A 19475-nucleotide genomic window follows, 5' to 3' on the forward strand; every position below is an offset into this window, starting at 1 on the left:
TCCATATGTGAAGGGTTCTATATTTTTTTTTATCCACTACTCTCTTATGATACAATTCTAAAATGCAACCTGAGAATCAGCAGTTTGTGCAGGTTTTCTTGCTTAGACTGAATTTCTTCCCAAAGGTATGGCTGGAGAATTTTGCGTTGCCTTTCCTAGGAACTCATGCAGCAACATATGACTTCACATCCTCCTCTTTATCTTCCCACCTCAAAAAATCCTTCCTGAAAACACTCTCCAAATTTGAAGCCAGATTTCAGCTCAGCTTCTTGGCTGTGCTCCAGAAACCTGCATACTTGTTGCCTAGACAGATTGAGAAAGCTTTACCAAATGAGGATTCCTAAGATAACTAAAATAACTATTTTTCCTCCTCTCTCTCAGAAGATTTATGAGAGAGGGAAAGATGTTTTGGAGAGGTAATACATAAAGTTCTACCAAGCCAAAATTCTTCCAGCGCATAGCTTGCAACACAATCTATTTCAGACTTTGACAAGGGGTTCAAAATTGAGACACACTCACTTTTAAATGGTAAAGTTACAGCAAAGGACTGAAGTATGCCATACTAACACAAATCATAGATTTCTTTTTCTTGTTTTAGAACTAGACACAATTCCTCATGCACAAACATTTCTCCAGTCTCACATATTACTCCCCAAGATGCCAGAAAAAACAGAGTTCAACTAGCCTTAAAAGTCGATTTGTTCAACGTTACATGAAAACCCTACTTCTGTAACTCATCATACTCAGCAGGAGAATAACATGGGAACTGGGGGGGACTGGGGAGGACAGCATGCTCTTGGTGTACTAATAGCAATAAGCAACATAAACAGAATATGTTTGGGGAAGAGATGCAAGGGAAGCAATATTAAGGTGTTATACTAACCTCACCTTTCATATTCAGAATTCTCTATTCACTATTCAGCTTTAAAGGAAGCCACGCATATCTAGATTTAAGGTGAAATGAAAGGGTTTTCATTTCTTTTAAATTTTATATGGAGTAATGAGATCACTACTAGGAATGAAACTACTTCTGATACTCTACCTGAACTTGCTTTTTCATATCCTCAACTCTTTAGAGCTTCAGCTAACCTACTGAACCAGAATAAATAACCTTGCTGACTTCTTGTTGGTGAAGGCCCTCCAAAAATTTTAAACAGTTGAGGATGAGTTGTCTATTACCACTTTTGTCACAGAAACTCAGCATTCCGGGTTCACTATCATCTGATAACACTGTACTTATTTCTGGAAATACATCAACAAAAGAAGGGGAGGAGAAAAACTGCAAGATGAAGGAAGAGTTCATTTAACAAAACAGTTACGCATGAGAAGGAAAGTGGACAAGAAACAAGTTTCAGATCAATTAAAGGTTTATTTCACACACAAAAAAAACGTAAATCACAAACTCCCAGGACACGAGAAACAAGCTACAAAGCTTATGTAGGCTCATTAAACATTAAGCTTCATAAAGTGAAAGCTGTTTATATAGAGATTGCTTGACAGAGCAGTTCCAAGTGGGAACAAAATTAGTAAAACTAGTATCCCTTTCAGGAAAAGGGGAATTATACTACAGATAGACAGATAGATAAATGCAGATACTAGTGGGCATTAGCATTCTCAGAAATGAAAATGTGGAAGGTGGTTGGAATTCTAGATCTCACCGAGTGTGACTGTGTCAAAGTGGCTACAATTATACCCGTTTGCTCCTGATAAGGGTTTGGAGCTATTACAAGGATTCAGGTATAACAATATACAGATCCCAATGAGCTGCTGCACTCTTATCACAGCCTCTTGTCTCTACATATTTTTTTTTTTTACTTCTGTAATGAGATAATGCAATTATATTTCATTTTCTGCAGAGTTGGGAAGATTGCTTTATATTTATTTAAACTCCTATTAGCTATTTGTGTACTCCCCTTCAATAAGGAAGCGCTCTTGCAAGGAAAAGAATAGAGAAAGAGAAAGGAAAAAAAAAAAAAAAGAGGTAAAATTGAGGAACCTTACCTGACTGAGCTCACTTTGAAGTTGCAGGCCATGTTGTTCTTTTTCCTTCCTCTGCTGCTGGAGCTGTTTACATTCTGCCTTAAGATGCTGGTACTTTGTCTCTACTTCTGACAATTCTTCTTTAAGTTTTTGGTTTGCTTCCGCCTTCTCACCTAGCTCTGTCTGTAATCTCTGCATCGAGGCTTCAGATGCAGACAGCTTGGCCTGAAGCTGTTGGCAGTCCAGGTCCTTCTGGTGAAAGCTTGCCTGCACGTTCTTTTTACTCAAAGATACTTCATTGTGTTTTTCTTCTAGCTGAGTATAATCCAGTTCTTTCTTCAGCAGCTTCTCTGTCAGACTCTACAAAGGGAGTTGCACAGCAATTTAATTGCAATTCCATTTAGATCTGTTCAAAGTATTATACAAATTTCTTCTCAAGCACTGATCCAAAATAGCGAAGGACACTCTCACGAGAAGTTGCTCCAAAACTGCATTAAAAGAAATCTTGATTTCTATTTCATATTATAGGTGTTAATTCTGGAGCCCAGATAGCATACAGTTTCAACAGAAAATACTGTTTTTAATAGTCTCATAAGCCACTTGCCGCTAGTCAGAAAGCTACATACACTCTTTTCCTGTATCTTGAAGGCTAATTTGATTCTGCCCAAAGTTCAGATTCGAAGTTATTGCATGTGTATTAGGAGAAAAGGGGAAATAGTAATTTGAGATATTAACATATAGAAAATGGCTTAAAGTACTGCTCTTCATAAAATTCCCTAAGCAATAACATGTGTGGTTTAATTCCTGTCTAATTCCATGCAGTCATCTGTCTGGCTCATTTTCAAAAGTATCCTAATTTTGCCCTACTTTGCTGTACTTGCAGCATGATCTGCTATCCAAATTATGGAAGAGAATTATGGAAAAGAATCTGCAAAAATGAATAATTTCTGTGATGTTGATAAATCACAGAAAGAAAAACTCTTGATTTAACCTTTAATTTACAAGAAAGTGTTTTTTTACTTTAATTCATACCATCTAATTTCCCTGCATCAATGGTTGCTATGAGATGGCTGTTTTGCGTATGAAAAATATCAAAAATTAAGATTCCCTAAAGGTAAGGCATAAACTTCCTCGAGTCTCAAATATCTCTTACTGCATTAACATCAAATATGGCAAGGAAACATCTCACTATCAATTTTACACACCTAGGCCAAAAATGAAAGAAAGTTCTTTATAGACAATTTTCAGCTATCACATAATGCTGTTATCAAGTTTCATGAACTAATCAATATTACACTGAAACAGAAATAAAACATCTTAATGAACAAAAGATTGATAAGAAAGTTTTCCCCCAAGGTTAGTTGATGCATTAACCTGAATTTCAGAGACCTCCAAACAGGATAAAGAAGCTGTGAGGACCATTTCAGTTTTCCAGTGGCAGTTTTTTAAAAACAGAAATACAGCTGCCAGGAGACCCTGGTCATCATCCAACTCAGGTCATTCTTTCTAGCTTCTTGAAATCAGGTTCCGCTTCTTGCTGTATATCTTCCCGATATCTATCTCAGCAGAGCATTACTATGCACATATTTTAAATACTCACATTCGTCCTACAGTTTCAGTGGTTACTATACTCTCCAGTGACCCTTTCCATTACCTATAAATATACATATACACATATATATATATATATATATAAATATAAAAACACACCACACTTTTACAGATCACGGGTTGAAAAATATGGATACTCAGTATCAAAATGTATGTATCAAAACATCAGATAGTTCGGCATCTTTGGAATAGGAGGGTTCCTAGAGAAGACAGTCAGAGCTGCAATTCTAGCTATGCTGAGCATCTTAAAAGGATACTTCCTCACAGTATCCAGGCATGAAATCTATTTGCTAGAAGAAAAACCTGTAAAATTATTCAGAAGAAGTTGAACAGACCTTTCATTCTTCACAGATTTCAACAGATAATGACTATATTTTACCACCAACATGAAACAAAAGTGTCTGTGTGTAGTTTATAACAACCGATGAACTGAAGAATTTTAAAAAATGGGAGGTTAGAAAAGAAGCGAACTTGCAAATGACAACTCTGGGAATTTAACAATCCATATAAGAACAAATATAATTAATGTCTTAAGCATCTATTAAAATATATATATACCCTTTGTAGAGCATACGACTTGGCCAATAATTCTGGCTCAGGATTGAAGTTTGGGCATTGAATTTTAGCCCTGAAATAGTATATTTTGAAATGTTTCTTGAAAAATAAAGCATGATTTTGCTGTTATAGACATATATGAGAAAATTTTTGTATACCTATAAAACCCAAGAACAAAGCACATAAGGAATATACTGACATCAGGTGTCATCTTTACCTTCCAGAAGTTCAGTGGCAAGCCTCCTGCTGCTTTTACAGTAAACTTCACCCTCACAATCTAAGATAAAGTTGTAATGCCCATTTCATTAAAGAGAAATGGTCAGCCAGGATCATTAACGCTTGTATTGAGCTGTGTTCCCAAAATACCAACAGGCCACAGTACTTTTTCCATCACAACTGCACAAGTTAGAAATAAAGTATTGTTGTTACTACCACGTTATAACTAGATCCACACACTGCATGTGGAACTGAGCTACTTTATCAACAGTCAACGTAGGACACAAGATCCAAGGCTAGTTTAAATTTTGAAGTAACAGTGGTGGGGAGAAAAAGAAAAAAAAGGAACAGTTAACATTGTCTTGAAGCAGACTGAGATGCTGGGAAGCGTTCAAGAATGTTACATAAAACAAAAAAGCAGCAAAGCCTCTTCATCATCCCATTATGAGTTATTCAAAGGACAGCCAAAAGCAGCAGCTACACATGCTTGGACATGCTGATCTGTATTCTGCTGCTACTTCTCTTTTCCTCCCTGGTCGGATGAGGAATATAACAATGAACAATGAATCCTAATGTTTAAAGTAGCCAGGTCCTGTTAACAGGCTGCAGCCCAGAGCCACTGTTGCTAAAAGCTGAACCCCTCCTGCAGTCACGAATGGCCTAACAGAGCCACAAACGGCTACCGCTGCTTGCCCAAGACAAGAGCTGGGTTTGCCCAACTGTGCATTTCGTCTGGGTATGACTGAAGCCCATGAGCAGAATTGGGGCCACACAGCTGCCAAGGTAAGGTCATTCAGGTTACATCAAAATCAGTGGACCCAGGAGCATTTCCTGTTTGGATGCATATCCCAGCTACATCCCAAACACATACAGGGATGTATCGGCACACATCAGCCACCTCTCTTCCTCAAGCCTTGATTTCCACAGAAAAGAAATTGAGACAAGCAGCAAAAAGGGAACGCCAGTACACTCCAGCATACACTGAAGAGCCCTTAGTCTTCAAAGCTAGGACAAGATACAAGCTGGAACACAACCTTGATCCCTTCTTTTATACTGTTCTAGGGAATCATACAAGAAGAACGTAATATACCTGTCTAGCGGTTAGACATTAGAAGAATTGTGGTGACCATTCTGAGATTCAGTAAGTTATGTCAGTAGAAGGTTGGCAACTAAGCCTTTTCCCTGTAGATCAGGTATCACATTTTTCCTAAAAGAAAACACATACATGTGCAACGGGTTTGGAATCGCAGCAAGTCTTATACTCCAGAGGATATACTGGTTTTCCATGTGTTTGTTAGTCTCTTCTGGGCTACAAGCCATTACTGGCCTCTAAACTAATGCTTGGCTCTGCAATTGCTTTTTAAATGATCAGAAGACGACTCCTGCCATTTCAAGAGAGTTGTTCTTACATACTTGTCACCTGTTCTTTCAGTATATTTTCATGAAAATATAAGAAACTTGCTTGAGGTCATACATGATCTTGAAAACCTCAGTGTCAAGCAAAGAAACATCTTTTTGCATTGCAATGGAGTTATAAATGGATGCATATAGCAAAATGCAACGTACTCCACCCTGCTTTGACAGCTCCTCTAAAGGCGGAGCTAGTCCTGTTATTTGGGAAGCTAGTCTTACCTTTTCCATTTTTAGGTCCATCTCCTCCAGGGCCAACATTCCTTGGTTAGCATACTATTCTTATGGATAGCTCCTTTCTAAAAGTCCTGTAAAGAGGTGGCTGTAAACTGCCTTAAGTCACTGAAACTGAAAGAGGAAAAGTAGCTCACTGCCACTTCTCTTCTTCCTATTCCTCAAGCACGCTTTGGCATTAACTTGACATAGCTGAGGACTCCTGTTAAAGTATGGTTATCTCATTCATCAAATTGTTTCACTCCACATTTTTAATGGAAAAGCAATACACTCAGGCAAACATTCTATCATGTATAATAACTACTTCGGCAAAAGCTTGATTCAATGTTGCTGGTCCATGGAAAGGAACAGCATAATAATTCTCACCACCTTAGTTCTGCAACTTAGTTGTTCTGAGCCAAACCAAGAGTTATCCTACTAAAAACAAATTATATTTTACTGAATTTTAATTGCACCTTATTATATTCCTTGCAAATGTTGTTTTAATATTAAATTATACTAAACATGCAGTGTTCAGTCCCTGTCTTTTCCTTTTTTCAAGGCTGAAAAGGTTGCCACTAGATACATTTGTTCAGTGTGGGCAGTAAATGTACATTGCTATATATACAAATATGACAATAACTGGTATACATCTTTCTCTTTGTCTGCTTTCCTTCTTTATCACCATTTTTGTCTCACAACGTAAATGCTTTCTTAATGAACATATGTAATATGTAACTTAAACATCAAGCTCACAGGGCTGTGATAAAAGCTCTCAAAAGATACTGATGAGCCGAGAAGCTTCTGGACTTTAAATTAATTTTCTGCCATTTGAGACTGTGATAAAAGGCCAGAAAACATGACACAAGTACAATCTAAAAGCTAAGAAACTGGAAGAGAAATTAAGAGAACTCACAGTGTCTTTTGAATCATTATTTTTAAGTAAACATTGTCATATTTTTTGAGGCTACTGCTTTTTCTTTTTAATGCGAGATGGTGGCTAATAATACGTTAGCACAAATCACAGCAATTAGAAATCTGTAAGCACAACCGCTCTAAGGATTTCAGTTGTAGTGTAATGACAATCATTAAATCACAGTGCTTCCTTGTGCATTACCACATCCCTTCCATTAAGCAAAACAGTTAAAAAAAAAAAAAAAAATTCTCAACTTCTGCAACACCAAGTAAGTGTTTTTTCAGTCTTCAGTTAGAGCTTTCCAAGGCAATGCGTTTCTGTTTTAATTTGAGCTGACAAGTGTAAGAAATAACAACATTCTTACCTGGTTTTTCTGTTCTAGCTCTTTGACTGAGCTTTGAAGTTTTTGCAGCTCCTGAACGTACACAGCTACCTCCTGAGGTCCTTTGGCAAGTTCAGCTCTCAACTGATTAATGGTAGCCTGAATGGACAAACAGAAAGTCTACATTTAACACTACAAGCTTTGTATGTATAACCCAAATGGAAGAAAGATATCTGGTAGCAAAATAAAAAGCATCTTGTATTCAAATAAATAGCTTAAGAAAAAAAAAAAAAAACCTTCTGATGCAACCTTATCTTAGAGCATTATCAACTACAAAAATACCAGTGAACAGAGTTTCCCAGTCAAGATCCATTCATGTTCTATTTAGGAGACAAATTTGTCCCAGTCCAACAAATTTGTCCAAATCCAACAAAAAATGCCATGTTGAGCCCACTTCTTTGTGAAAATCACAAAAGATTATCCATTAACAATTCTCAAAGTTCTTCCAACCCCCCCCCGCCCCCCTAGGAGAAAATGTCCTCGAAAAGGAAGCAGAAGGGAGTTAAGACACCTGGGCATCCAATGCCAACTTGGTGTGTGACCTCTGGACACATCAACCCTGCAGGCTATGTTTTCCCATACAACAGGATAGGTACAAAACTGAATTTATCAGTGACTGCACAGCATTTATATACAATAATGAAAGCACAGAAGAAAAGCACCTCAGACCAGTAACAGTGGCTGCCCTCAAATGTATTTTGCCTGGGTTAATGGGAAATAATACCATGTATGTTACCCTGTGACCATTCCTCCCACAGACCTCTGAGACCTTCGTAGAAGATGATAAAAGAGAAAAAAGGATCTTTCACAAATGTGACCTCTCCATACGTAGTTGGAAAATATGAAACCTGATTCTGATATTAGATGGCAAAGCTAACTCTTTTTAATAGAGGGTGAAGGAAATACTGAATTCCCTGATTAAAACATGTTTGCAGTACACTACCCCAAAGCTAGCAATTGACTTGTACTTGCTATTCATGCTTCTCTTCTTTGTAACAAACGTGCCAAAGAACAGTTTCCTTGCATATTTGTAATACAGAAAATAAAATGCACCATACAATTGCACTCACTTGGAATACACCGTACACTAATAGCATTTTTAAATAAGTTTTCTTTCTCCCATTGTTCTCATAATGAAAGATTTTTGGCAGGAAGGTATAATACTGATTTCAAGAATGAACTAATTTCTTCTTAGCAAAAAAAGGATGACGCAAATCACAGAAACAATAACACTTCTGTTTCATACATACATCCCAGCTTCCATGCTATGTATTTTTAGAAGTTATAGACATAAGTAGTAGATAATAAACATAATATTTACAACCTTCCTACATAACAAGGAGGACTAAAAAAGAACATACAGACACATTCATTATAGGATTACACGTAGTTATTAACACTAAGTTCTGTAATGCTGTGCTGTTTTATTTACAGAGGCTTTTATTTTTTATTACAGAGGCTGTTTTATTACAAGGCTGTTTTATTACAGAACAGTTAGTTAAAACATACTGGGATCCACCTTTGGCAGATAACCTTTTCAGGATGTTCTCAGAAAACAGTATGGAGGTTTTACTGCTCAGAGAATATAATGCAGAAAACATGCAGAAGCTTGCTAAAGACATCCCTGAAGCCTTTCAAACTACAGTGATACATATATATATACACATAGATATAGATACATATTCATGGATGAATACTGTCTCCCTGATATTGTGACACTGGTGATGTGCCTGTATGGTTAATGAACCAATAAGCAAATAGGAGCACATCTGTTTAAAAACAGAAATCTAATACAAGAATAAAAAGGTTTCAGAAAAAAAGAAAATCTTTTACCTCAAATTTAAGTGTTTCCACTAGAAGCAGAAAAAAATGGATGGAAGAAAGTTGGAAACAAGCAGTGACAAAAACTGTCAGTAGATACATTTCCTCAAATTTGTTGTCAAATATGGTTGGTTTTTTTAATGCCTGTGCTTAGGGTTGTGTTTTTCTTTTCTTTTTTTTTTTTTTTTTAAAAACACAGTCCTTGTTTTATCAAATTTACCCACTAATCTTATTTAATACTGTATGCACTCAAGATAACAATTTGCCAAGCCTATTCCCTGTATTTTATGACTTGTAGGAAGACTGATCAGAAAACTGAAACAGATCCCAACCTGCAGAGATTCATAGAAATGTTTAGCCCTGCAGCAGTGCAGCTGCTCTCATAACATGTTTATTAGGCAGGAGTCACTATAGCGAGAAGCTAAACATGGAATGAGTATCTCAAAATGAACATTCATCCAAGCTCTCTAGACACTAGAGTTTCAGGTGTAGCTCTGAAATAAGGTATAAATAAAATAAATAAAAAATTGAATGCACTTAGGCGACAACTGTAGAGCTATTCTTCTCAGGTCCTCCCCCTCCCACAGCTTTAATCAGTGGCATTAATGTTTTAAATGTATAATTTATATTAAAAGTTTTTCAATCGTTTAAATTCCTTAATAATCAACCTGAAGAGTTAAAAAGAAATCCCATATTTAGAAGGATAAACAGAACACTAGTGTTCCAAGGCTGAATCACCACAAATACAAAAAGAGGTAAATTATTTCAACATTAGCATTTAAAGACACTGGCACAGAGTGACAACGATCATTGCTATTTTCTTCATGCAGGCCATATATGTAACTTCTTTAGAAGTTACACTTTGGAAAACAATACTAATGCGTGTATCCTCATCAGTCTCAGAAAAATGGCCAAGGATGGCTTAAGAATTGTTTTACTCTTTCAGCTCTTGAGGTAGTCTCAAAGAGTAAAGCTGAGATGAAACATAGCCAAACTTTTATGAGCAGAACTATACCCATACTGTGGACGGAAGGCTCCCCATGTCCTGTTTTCTTAAGGCATGTTTTCACAGCATGTTTTAAAAATAAAGTGGAAAAGTTTTCAGCACTATGACTTTAAGTAATTTCGTTTTTTATAAGAGTCTTACCTATTGTCACTTTGCATTGACAGAAAAGCTTTTATCTTGAACTTGTCTTACTACCCATGTCTTACGCTATGGTTGCCATATGTTAAAATTAAGGAGAGAAGACAGTAACATTTCTGAGAAGAACACAACTGCCACTGCTTACCATGTTTTACCATGTAGAAACTCAGTCTTCTCTGGTTCAGGCTACATACTGATGACACTAAACAGACACCTAATATTGCTATCATTATTGCAGTGTAGTTTATAATCTTTCCATACATCTAAGACTTCTTATATGAACACACAGAAACAGGCAGCAGCATCAGTGCAGCCTTCTCCTCCACCTGCCATTACATCCAGGAGAACTGAAGATTTTTTTTTTTTTTTTTTTTTCTCCTGTTAAAGGCTGCACTTTGAGACAGCTAGCTATGTCAAATATTAAGCATACCTAATTTGGGTCAACAGGAGCAGTTCCTGCTTCTGTGAATGTTTTAAGATGAAAGACTTCAGTTATGCTTATGTCATTGTGTCATTTAATCTTCAAATGAAAACTAAATATAATATCCAAACCTACAAAAGATTAGAGTGACAATATTTTGAATTTCAATTTAAATGCTGTAGCAGAGTTGTGAGCTCTCAACAGTTGAAACCAATTTACAATTATATAACAACTTACATGGCCATATAACCACATTATATTCAGAACCCCAACTGCGGTATTCCTTTTTTCCACGTCTGATCAAATTCTTGGCATACATAATTTTAATTTGAGAACAATAGGAGATTTGTATTTAGTATAATACTGTACTCTCATACAATTCCTGGGACTCTCCATATCTATTAATGGGGGAAAAAAGGAAGGAAGCAGGGATGCTATAAAGAGTTCAGAATAATACAAGGCAGAGCTCTTAAGTTCTGCAGTGCAGATGAAGAAACAGAAAGTTAAAATTGCAGTTCTGAAATTTAGGGCACATGAAATGCCAGGATAACAAAACATCAGGAATCCTTCATGCACACAGATCTCAACAGGACAGAGGATACTAGAAGCAACTGTCCATCCTACAGAACTTCTAGTCTTTCCCTCATATAAACTGGGGAATTCTGCAAGGACCCCACTTCACTAGAGACTATAGCTCTGAACTTGCAAGTTTTGCAGGTATTGTCTGGCTAGGGAGAATAGAAGACGTGGACAAAATTAAAAAGCCACAATCATCACTGACAAAACGCCTAGTGAAGATTGTTACACTGTCACAAAGGCCATTGGCATATACTATACCAACCAATCCACTAGTGAGATGCAACAGAGCCCAGCAAGAGAATTCTTCTGCAGATATGGATTTATCAATTCTCCAGTACAATAAATTATGTTAGACAAAAGCCTTCTTGTTGAGATATAGATATTTTAAGGATTTCTTGTGCTATCTGACAGAAATACTGGCATTTCACTCACTCTTCTGATAAATCATATCAAAAAGGCTTTAGTCAAGAGGGACCTGAGACAATTCTGTGTTAATGACAGTATGAGGAGTAAAGCTCCCCCTTAAAGATCCAAGTCAAAGTTTCTGCATTTCTGTTTCTCTCATTTGCATGGAAGTACTCACTGACAGAAAAGGAGAGCGATGAAAAACAAGAAAATCAAGCATTTGTTAAGGGAGAGGCAGTTCATACGTATGGCAGTAAGGTGCAGTATTAGCTTTTCTTCCTCAAATGTATATTTATCATCAAGTAACGACAAGAGAAAAACTATGGTGCTGTTGCCTGAAAACAGAAGATTACAGGTGACATACTGACATCTTGACCTTAAGCCATGGTGAGGCCTGGTAGTCGCTCACTGTCTAATCTAGCAGGCAACAGGCAAGACTTGGAAACTATTATGTAGCTGATTTGGGAGAAGTGGGGGAACAAATATGTATCTTACATACAAAACATCTACAATAAATAATAGGTGGAAAAAGGTTTCCAATTTGATATTAAAAACATATGGTATTAAAATGCAAACAAGCTTACAACACACATTATGATTTTTAAAGCTTGTGTAAGTTTATTTAAGAATTATACAAGTCCCATAAGCATATTTAAATTATCTACCTTGTATTAATGCTTTCTTTGCATATATTTAAGCACTCTAGCATCCATTTTCAAACACATCAACTTTGATGTTAACTAAAATAATCATTTTCAATAACAACTTGCATGTTATCCACATGTAACTCAGTAAAGCAACCAATTATTTTTGAATATACTGCTCTGTTCCTCTCTCTCACTATAAATAGCACAGCATGTAACAGAGGGAGTTTTTTTATCCCTACTATTGGCCTTTTGTCACAACTATTCACATCAAAACAGGTTTTGCAACAAGAAGAATGGGGGCTTTTTGAGGATAAATATTGATAGAATCATGCCTTTTTTTTGTAATAAAGAAACCTTTCTATCAGTTAAGTTAGAAAAGAGTCTCTTAAGAAAGTGGCTTTTTCATTGTGATGAATTAATACTTTCCATTTTCACAAGAAAATCATTACAAAACAAATACACACAACATCTTTAGGTACGATACTTACCTCTGAGTTAGCCTGTTCTGCTTGCAAGTGCTTGTATTCATCTTTCAGCTTGTCAGATTCTCGCTCACGCTCCAAAGTCATTTTGTCCATCAGTGTCTGAACTTGGACCAGCTCCTTTTTCAGGACAGCCACGTCTTCCAGGCCAGGCCTTTGCAGCTGAAAAGTGGAAGAGCGGCAATGAGCAACATGATGTGAGAGACATGCAACCAGTGCTAATTTCATCTCTAAAAATCTTCTAAATCATCAAGGTATAGACAAGGTGACATCTACAGTATGACAACTGAAAAAACAGAAAAGTACATATCATTCCCCAAGAAAACAGGATTTAGTAGATTAGGCTCTCTATCGGTTCTTGCCTACTAAGCTTTGAACTTGTTGACTGATTTCAACCAAATCTGACAAAGGGGATAAAGTCTCAAAGATTAAATTTCTGTAACATTCACGTAGATAGATGGCTCAGTACAGGAGGAAGACCTTCACTGGGAGAAAAGGCTGCAGAGACAGGGAATCCACTCAAGAAATTTACCCGAAGTCATAATTCCTTGAAAAGTAGGGTATACTGGTTCCACCAGCAAGAAACTCAACAGGCAGAGAGGGCTGGATAGCTGTAGTGACTAGGCAGGGCAAAGAGACTCACTAGCCCTTGAGGGCAGCTGACTATGGGAAAAAGAGGTGGCAAACAAGCCCTACCTCCCTCCAGATTCCAAGCAGTGGCAGAGGGAAGGAGTGAAGATAAGCAGGAAGTTAGGAGGTCCCTTAGCTACTGCTGTAGAAGCTACAAGGCTGCTGCTGAGTCACTGGGATTTTTCCCTGCAGCCACAGCTGTATGTAAAAGTTACCAGGAGCCAAACTATTGAAATACACACACATCAGTATTACCAGCCAAGTGCAAGAGGGAAAACATTAACATAAGCAAGGTGATGACAGCTGCCAGCCTTCTAGCCACCATGTCACAAAACACCTCTCTGAGCACTTCTTATGAATGCAGCTGTCCAGAAATAGTCACAGCATAACATCTAAATGGAAAACAGGTGATCTAAAGACAGCTGTTCAAGTCAGCCTTGGCATTCTCCAAGTAAGTACAGGCCTACATAACTTATCTATAGGGATTAACATTCTGCAAAACTCCTTAAACATAGAGCATCAATAAGCAGAATATAAAATAATGTCATGTAAATTTTAATATCCAAGTCAGAAACAATACATATTTATTTCTTGACAGGAAAAATACTGAAAATTTAGGCCAGTGAATTAGACAAGGAAAAATGATGTTCCGAACTCCTTTTCAGCCCACAAGCAGATCCCTCCAAGTTCCACAGCATCTGAACACTTTAAAATTTTATTTGCAAACTGTTGAGTATATCCTCTTTCAATCTGGAAATGACATAAAAACGTTAATATTGTGATGTGAATACCAGTTCTGTCTTTAAGTCTTCTACTGCATTTCTCTCTTTCTGCAGTTCTTGTGTCAGGTTTGTCACTTTCTGTTCGGCACCTTCCCGAAGACTGTTTTCTTCATCATATTTTGCTTTAAGATCTAATGAAGGAGGAAGTTGAACAAATAATTGCTTGCAAGAGTTGCACAAATAGGGACCAGAATCAGATTGCTTGTTAATATACTTACCCACAATTTCAGTGGCTAGCTGTGCTGCTTTTTGCTCAAATAAGTCTTTCATTTGCTTAATATTAAAATTTTCTACTTGGATCTCTTCTAGTTGCCGTTCTAATGATTCTAGTTCCATAAAAAGAACAGTATTATTTTATAAGATACCTAGGACAAGGTTATACTCACATCAATAAAAATCACAGTAGATAAAAGAGTAATTAATCCAAGTTCACTTAACATCCAATTAGCTTTAGGAAAATGAGTAACAGTACTAGAAATTAAATATCTAGATGCATGATGCTGGAAGCTGTCACAAGTTGGGCCCTACGCAGGATTAAGTACATACTGGTTTCCACCAGTTCGCAAATACCCCTTCATATCATTTTAATATGTTGAATTGTGAGCCCCAAACTGTCATTAGAAGCCATTTAATATTGATCAGTCCAACACTTTATGCACACATAAGGAAGTTTTATTCCATGAGCGCCTCATAAAGCCAAAACACGGAGCAAAAATTATTGCCCTGAGAAACAAAAAAACATTTCATTGTTTTCTTTGCTAGCAATGAGAACAGAAAAGCTATGAATAAAGTTAGCATTGACAAAAGCTGTAGTTTAAATGTCAATAGTCACTGTCTTTCTCAGTAAGAGACTCACCCCAAACACTTGAATATATGAAATGATTAAAAACATGTTCAAAACTATGACTGAGATGTGCTTTTATAGTTATGAGAATTCCTCTCTCACTTCTAGAAATAACAAATGCCAAACATCTCTTCACAATTCCCTACACCATAGCTATTAGGAGCTACTTCAGGCATCTGCAGTAAATGTCGTTTTTCAGCATTCTGGCTCTTGAATTTACCAGAAGTGCTCTTTCATCAACCCAAAGACTACGCTGAACAAAATTTCAGAAATTTGAAAACAGTGACAGAAATTAATATAATAAAATATTAGCCACCTGCAGATGTAGCCGTTGTCAATCCATCAGACTTAGAATCCTTAAAAAAAAAAAAGAATAAATGTGTTATTAGACAGTAGGAATAACTATTAGTACTTTGATAGTTCATGAGGTCTTTTAAAAAAAATCCACTTTTGGAAAGACATGGAAATAGAGGCTTCTGCTCTCAAAAACCGCAAAGTAATATAAAAATACTTGATTTAATACAGCTATAACAGGAAGAGTAGAAAAAGCCAAAATGTTTTTTCATTTCTTCTATCACTACACTATCAGACTTGTTGACTTGCCAGGTTCCTCCACTAACAATCCCCCCCCCACACACACTTTTTTTTTTTTAATTGAAATCTGACTGTAAAAACACAAGTTACAAACATTAAACAGAAAGGCAGCAATGTCCCTTCTGAGAATAAACACCACCAGAATGCAATTGCTGAGGTTCGTAACAATTCAGTATTTAAGAAGGTTATAACAACAAGCTAAATGAATTTCCACAGGTACAGCACACTGTAATTTGCCTTGTCTTTTTTGTTCTGTTCATTTTGAGTTTTGTGAAATCATACTACCCTTCCTCAAAATTTCTTACTAGACAGACCCCATTGCCATGTTTCTCATAACAGATGAAACATCACATTCAATTTATTTTCTTTAATAAACTGAGTTCTGATTAAGTCCAAAAGAAGGAAAGATCTGAGCTGAGCTTGTAGTAAGCAGTATGGAAAAATCACTATCTATGACTTTGTTTTTCAGATATATACACAGTTACACTGTGGAGAGAGAACCGATTTTGTTTTCAAGAACACGTCAAGTTATGGAACTAGCTAAATCAGGCCACGTGCCTTACAAAAAAAGGTATTAATCTTCACTGTCAATGCTGATGATAAACCTGCTTCAAGTATTTTAAAGCAATTACTTGCTGCTGCTGCCCCTGCAATTTTTCTAGTTCTTTCTTCAGCTCTTCTGAATACCATCTCTCCTCCTAAAACACAAAAAAGATGATTGGGAAGAACGAACCATAAGTTTGGTTGCTTAAAATAGCAGAATACTTTGCAATTTGAAGCAAAGAACCATATGCAAGTAAAATACATTTCCAACCTTCAGCGAAGCTTGCAAGTCCTGGACTTCTTGTCGGAGCAGTGATACTTCATCTCTGAATAAAGATATCCATGGATTGGAGAAAATGAATATGCAGTGGTTATGTTTTGTCAATTATACTTTCAGTATAGGTTACACCATATATTAAGTAACTGGAAGACAGTTATAACCACATATTATATAAATAAAATACACAGTTACATAGAGGGTTTTTACATTTTTTGAAAACTTGGAACAAATTGAATTAATAGATACTTGTTAGCTCACTTTCACATCATCACCTGAAAAATGCTAGAACGTACTAAGTGGATAAGTAGAGATATATATGCAGGACAGACAGGGTCTGTTCAAAGAAAGGAGAATTAAAGCTCTCTCCTCTCACCATCCCCTTTCCCTTTTTTTTTTTTTTTTTTTTTTTTTTTTTGATATGAGAAGAGTCTTCCAAAAATCAAATTCAAGTCTAAGTTGGTACATCAGCTTGACCACATGGTTTCAGAACAGCAAGGCTGTGTAAGACAGTTAAACATCCCAATACAAAAAGGGCAGGTCTATTCTCCTTCACTTTCCATATCAAGTAAGACAGATATGCTGTCCTACTCCTTCTGAAACCTGCAGTTACATAATTTTCCCTCCACACAGTAATTCAGTATGCCCCACAGATACACTCACTTAATGGTCTGAATGTTTAAAGCCCTGCGATTTTAAATTCTCAAATTCCATGCCCAAGCCTCCAGCCATGCAAGAACACAAGACCATCCAAGGCTAAAACTGTTTGGTGTAGATAGCACGCTTCTGCATCTCAGGTCTCTTTATAAAATTACATAACTATACACACAAGACTAATATTGCCTCACTGAGGCAACAGTCACTCCAAACATGGGACAGAGAGGTCATTACAACAGTGCCAACACATCTGTTCTTATTATTTAAGACAGCAGCAACACTGCAGAGCTTGCATTGAAAACATAGATACATGTGGGTGTGAATATCAGCAAACTCTGTTTTATACCATACAAATTTGTTGCTGCAGTGCTGCATTATCCCTTCCTCCAAAGCTGCTCGCTCTTTTATCTCATACTACAGAAAAAACACAAAAAAGTAAACAAAACAAAAAAGCTATTCCTTACTTACTCTGGAAAGGAATAGATACAGTCTACACCTGCATATTACCATTATGTTTGAGTTATCAAGAAACAAGGGAACCACATCAGCACTTGAACCAATGAAGTAATGCCAACAAGAACTCCGAAGTGGACCAATTTCAATGGCAAAATGAATATGTGATATTAGAAAGAGAAGGTTTTTTCCAGAAAGATGATTTTCTGCTATTCACACTTTATTCTGCCCATGTGAGACATGTATCCACTGCAGGTTTGCAAACATCAATTTACTGAGACACCTATAGCTGCAATCCAGAACTTAAACAAGGAGTGGGGAGAGGAAGCAGCTTTCTCACAAGTATAGGTAAATTAGCTAAAATTCACACCTTATGTTATAAATAAAATCTCAGGCAGGTGAAACATGGCTAACTATATTGAAGCTGGGCTAGAACACATACCAGATGTGTAACATTGATGTATTTAAGACCCTTTGGTCTTTGTAATAGATAAGAGTTTTTGAATTGTATGAAAATAGTTTGCAATACAGGAGAAGCGGGAGGGCAGGAGAATGTGAAGAGAGGGAGTTTGGAATGTAAGCACAGCTCTGCAGTAATTGCCTTGGTACTCCCAACACGATTTTGCTTAAGAATGATAAGATGAAACCTAAATTCGGTTTAGTTCTCCAGTGAAAAAATAAATGGGAAAGAAAAAAAAGAAGTATAAGCGATCACTCTGGAGCTGTAATTTTATTTTTCTTACCACCATCTAAATCCTCACCAAATCACCCTCTCCACTATGACCATGCTGCAATCCCTTCCTGCTCTCTGACACTTCTCTCAGCACAGCTCCTAAGCCTTGCCACCTGGCAAATCCCTGCTACCTTTTCCTTATGCTCCACATCACTCTTCATCTTTAATGCTGGTACCTGAATTTTAACACTGAGCACTCGTGGTCCAGCTAGATCAAACTGGGTATAGTTACAGGATTTACTCTTGGCACTTAACTGTGGTAGTTTATGGTGGGGGGGAGAGGACAACATGTAATTCATAATACATAGATCTCTTTATTGACTAAAGAACTTTACCTCCTAACTTAGTCCTATACATCACGTGCAAATTTGCTTGTAGGTAGCTGACTTGATGGGTTCACTGCTGTAGATGAGAATATTTCTTTAATGTGGTAGTCTAAATCTTGGAAAAAACGTTTATGTTGAAAGAGGGGTTTCTCAAACAAGCATATAACTAAAACATTAAAGAACGCCACACAGCTAGGAACAAATAGCTCAAGCGTTATGCAACGGCTCTCACCAGACTCCCTTCATACCATCCAAACCCTCGACCTTGACCATTTTTTCAATTACACGAGAGAAAACAAAACCACTTGTTCTTAAACTGTCAAGAGTCAGAAAATAAGTTTCACCAGCCAACATCTGGTTGACATTGAAAACTTGTAGGCATAAATCTTTCATAAACTATATACACAATATAGTTATGACCAACTATTCCCCCCGCGTGAATGCTATTATTCTACTAGGAGTACCATTTCTGGTCTAAGTTATAACACTTGGAATGGGTTTAAAGCAGACAGAGAAGAAATATCCTCAAGTAAGTGTGCATACCAAGAAACCCAGTGCAACTCTAACAGTATCATACCATTTCCTCATGTATAAAGGCCTAATTTTGTTATCTCTTGTTCTCCCCATCTTTCTTTTAAATTATTGTCCACATCTGATAACTTCTTTTGGTCTCCTCATACATTTGGAAGATACAGAAGATAGATTAAAAAAAAAGATTGTAAAAACAGTACCATCTCCAAAAAATCCACTCGCCTTCAACAGGCGTGTCACAGAATACTCACTTTAAAAAGCAACACCAATTTACTTTGCTTACTAGTTTTCTTTCCCTACACAGTTAAGAACGCTGAGGACAA

The 19475-nt window shown here is 36.8% G+C and overlaps 1 protein-coding gene across 5 annotated transcripts in view; it reads right to left on the reverse strand.

Moving 5' to 3' along the window:
- The window catches only part of EEA1 (early endosome antigen 1), a 73085-nt gene that overhangs the window by 27542 nt on the left and 26068 nt on the right, over positions 1-19475 (reverse strand). For 4 of the 5 annotated variants that reach the window (XM_068937249.1, XM_068937243.1, XM_009674602.2 and 1 more), the window contains 8 exons: positions 16447-16501; positions 16265-16330; positions 15355-15394; positions 14413-14520; positions 14204-14325; positions 12789-12944; positions 7266-7382; positions 2002-2340 (listed from right to left, as the gene is read on the reverse strand). In XM_068937249.1, coding sequence (XP_068793350.1) covers positions 2002-2340; positions 7266-7382; positions 12789-12944; positions 14204-14325; positions 14413-14520; positions 15355-15394; positions 16265-16330; positions 16447-16501 — 1003 coding nt within the window. Of the gene's footprint in view, positions 1-2001; positions 2341-7265; positions 7383-12788; positions 12945-14203; positions 14326-14412; positions 14521-15354; positions 15395-16264; positions 16331-16446; positions 16502-18630; positions 18698-19475 lie in introns of all 5 variants that reach the window. The other variant, XM_068937260.1, reaches the window with a different exon arrangement.

The sequence above is a fragment of the Struthio camelus genome, chromosome 1 (assembly GCF_040807025.1).
Source record: "Struthio camelus isolate bStrCam1 chromosome 1, bStrCam1.hap1, whole genome shotgun sequence".
NCBI classification, from domain to species: Eukaryota; Metazoa; Chordata; class Aves; order Struthioniformes; family Struthionidae; genus Struthio; species Struthio camelus.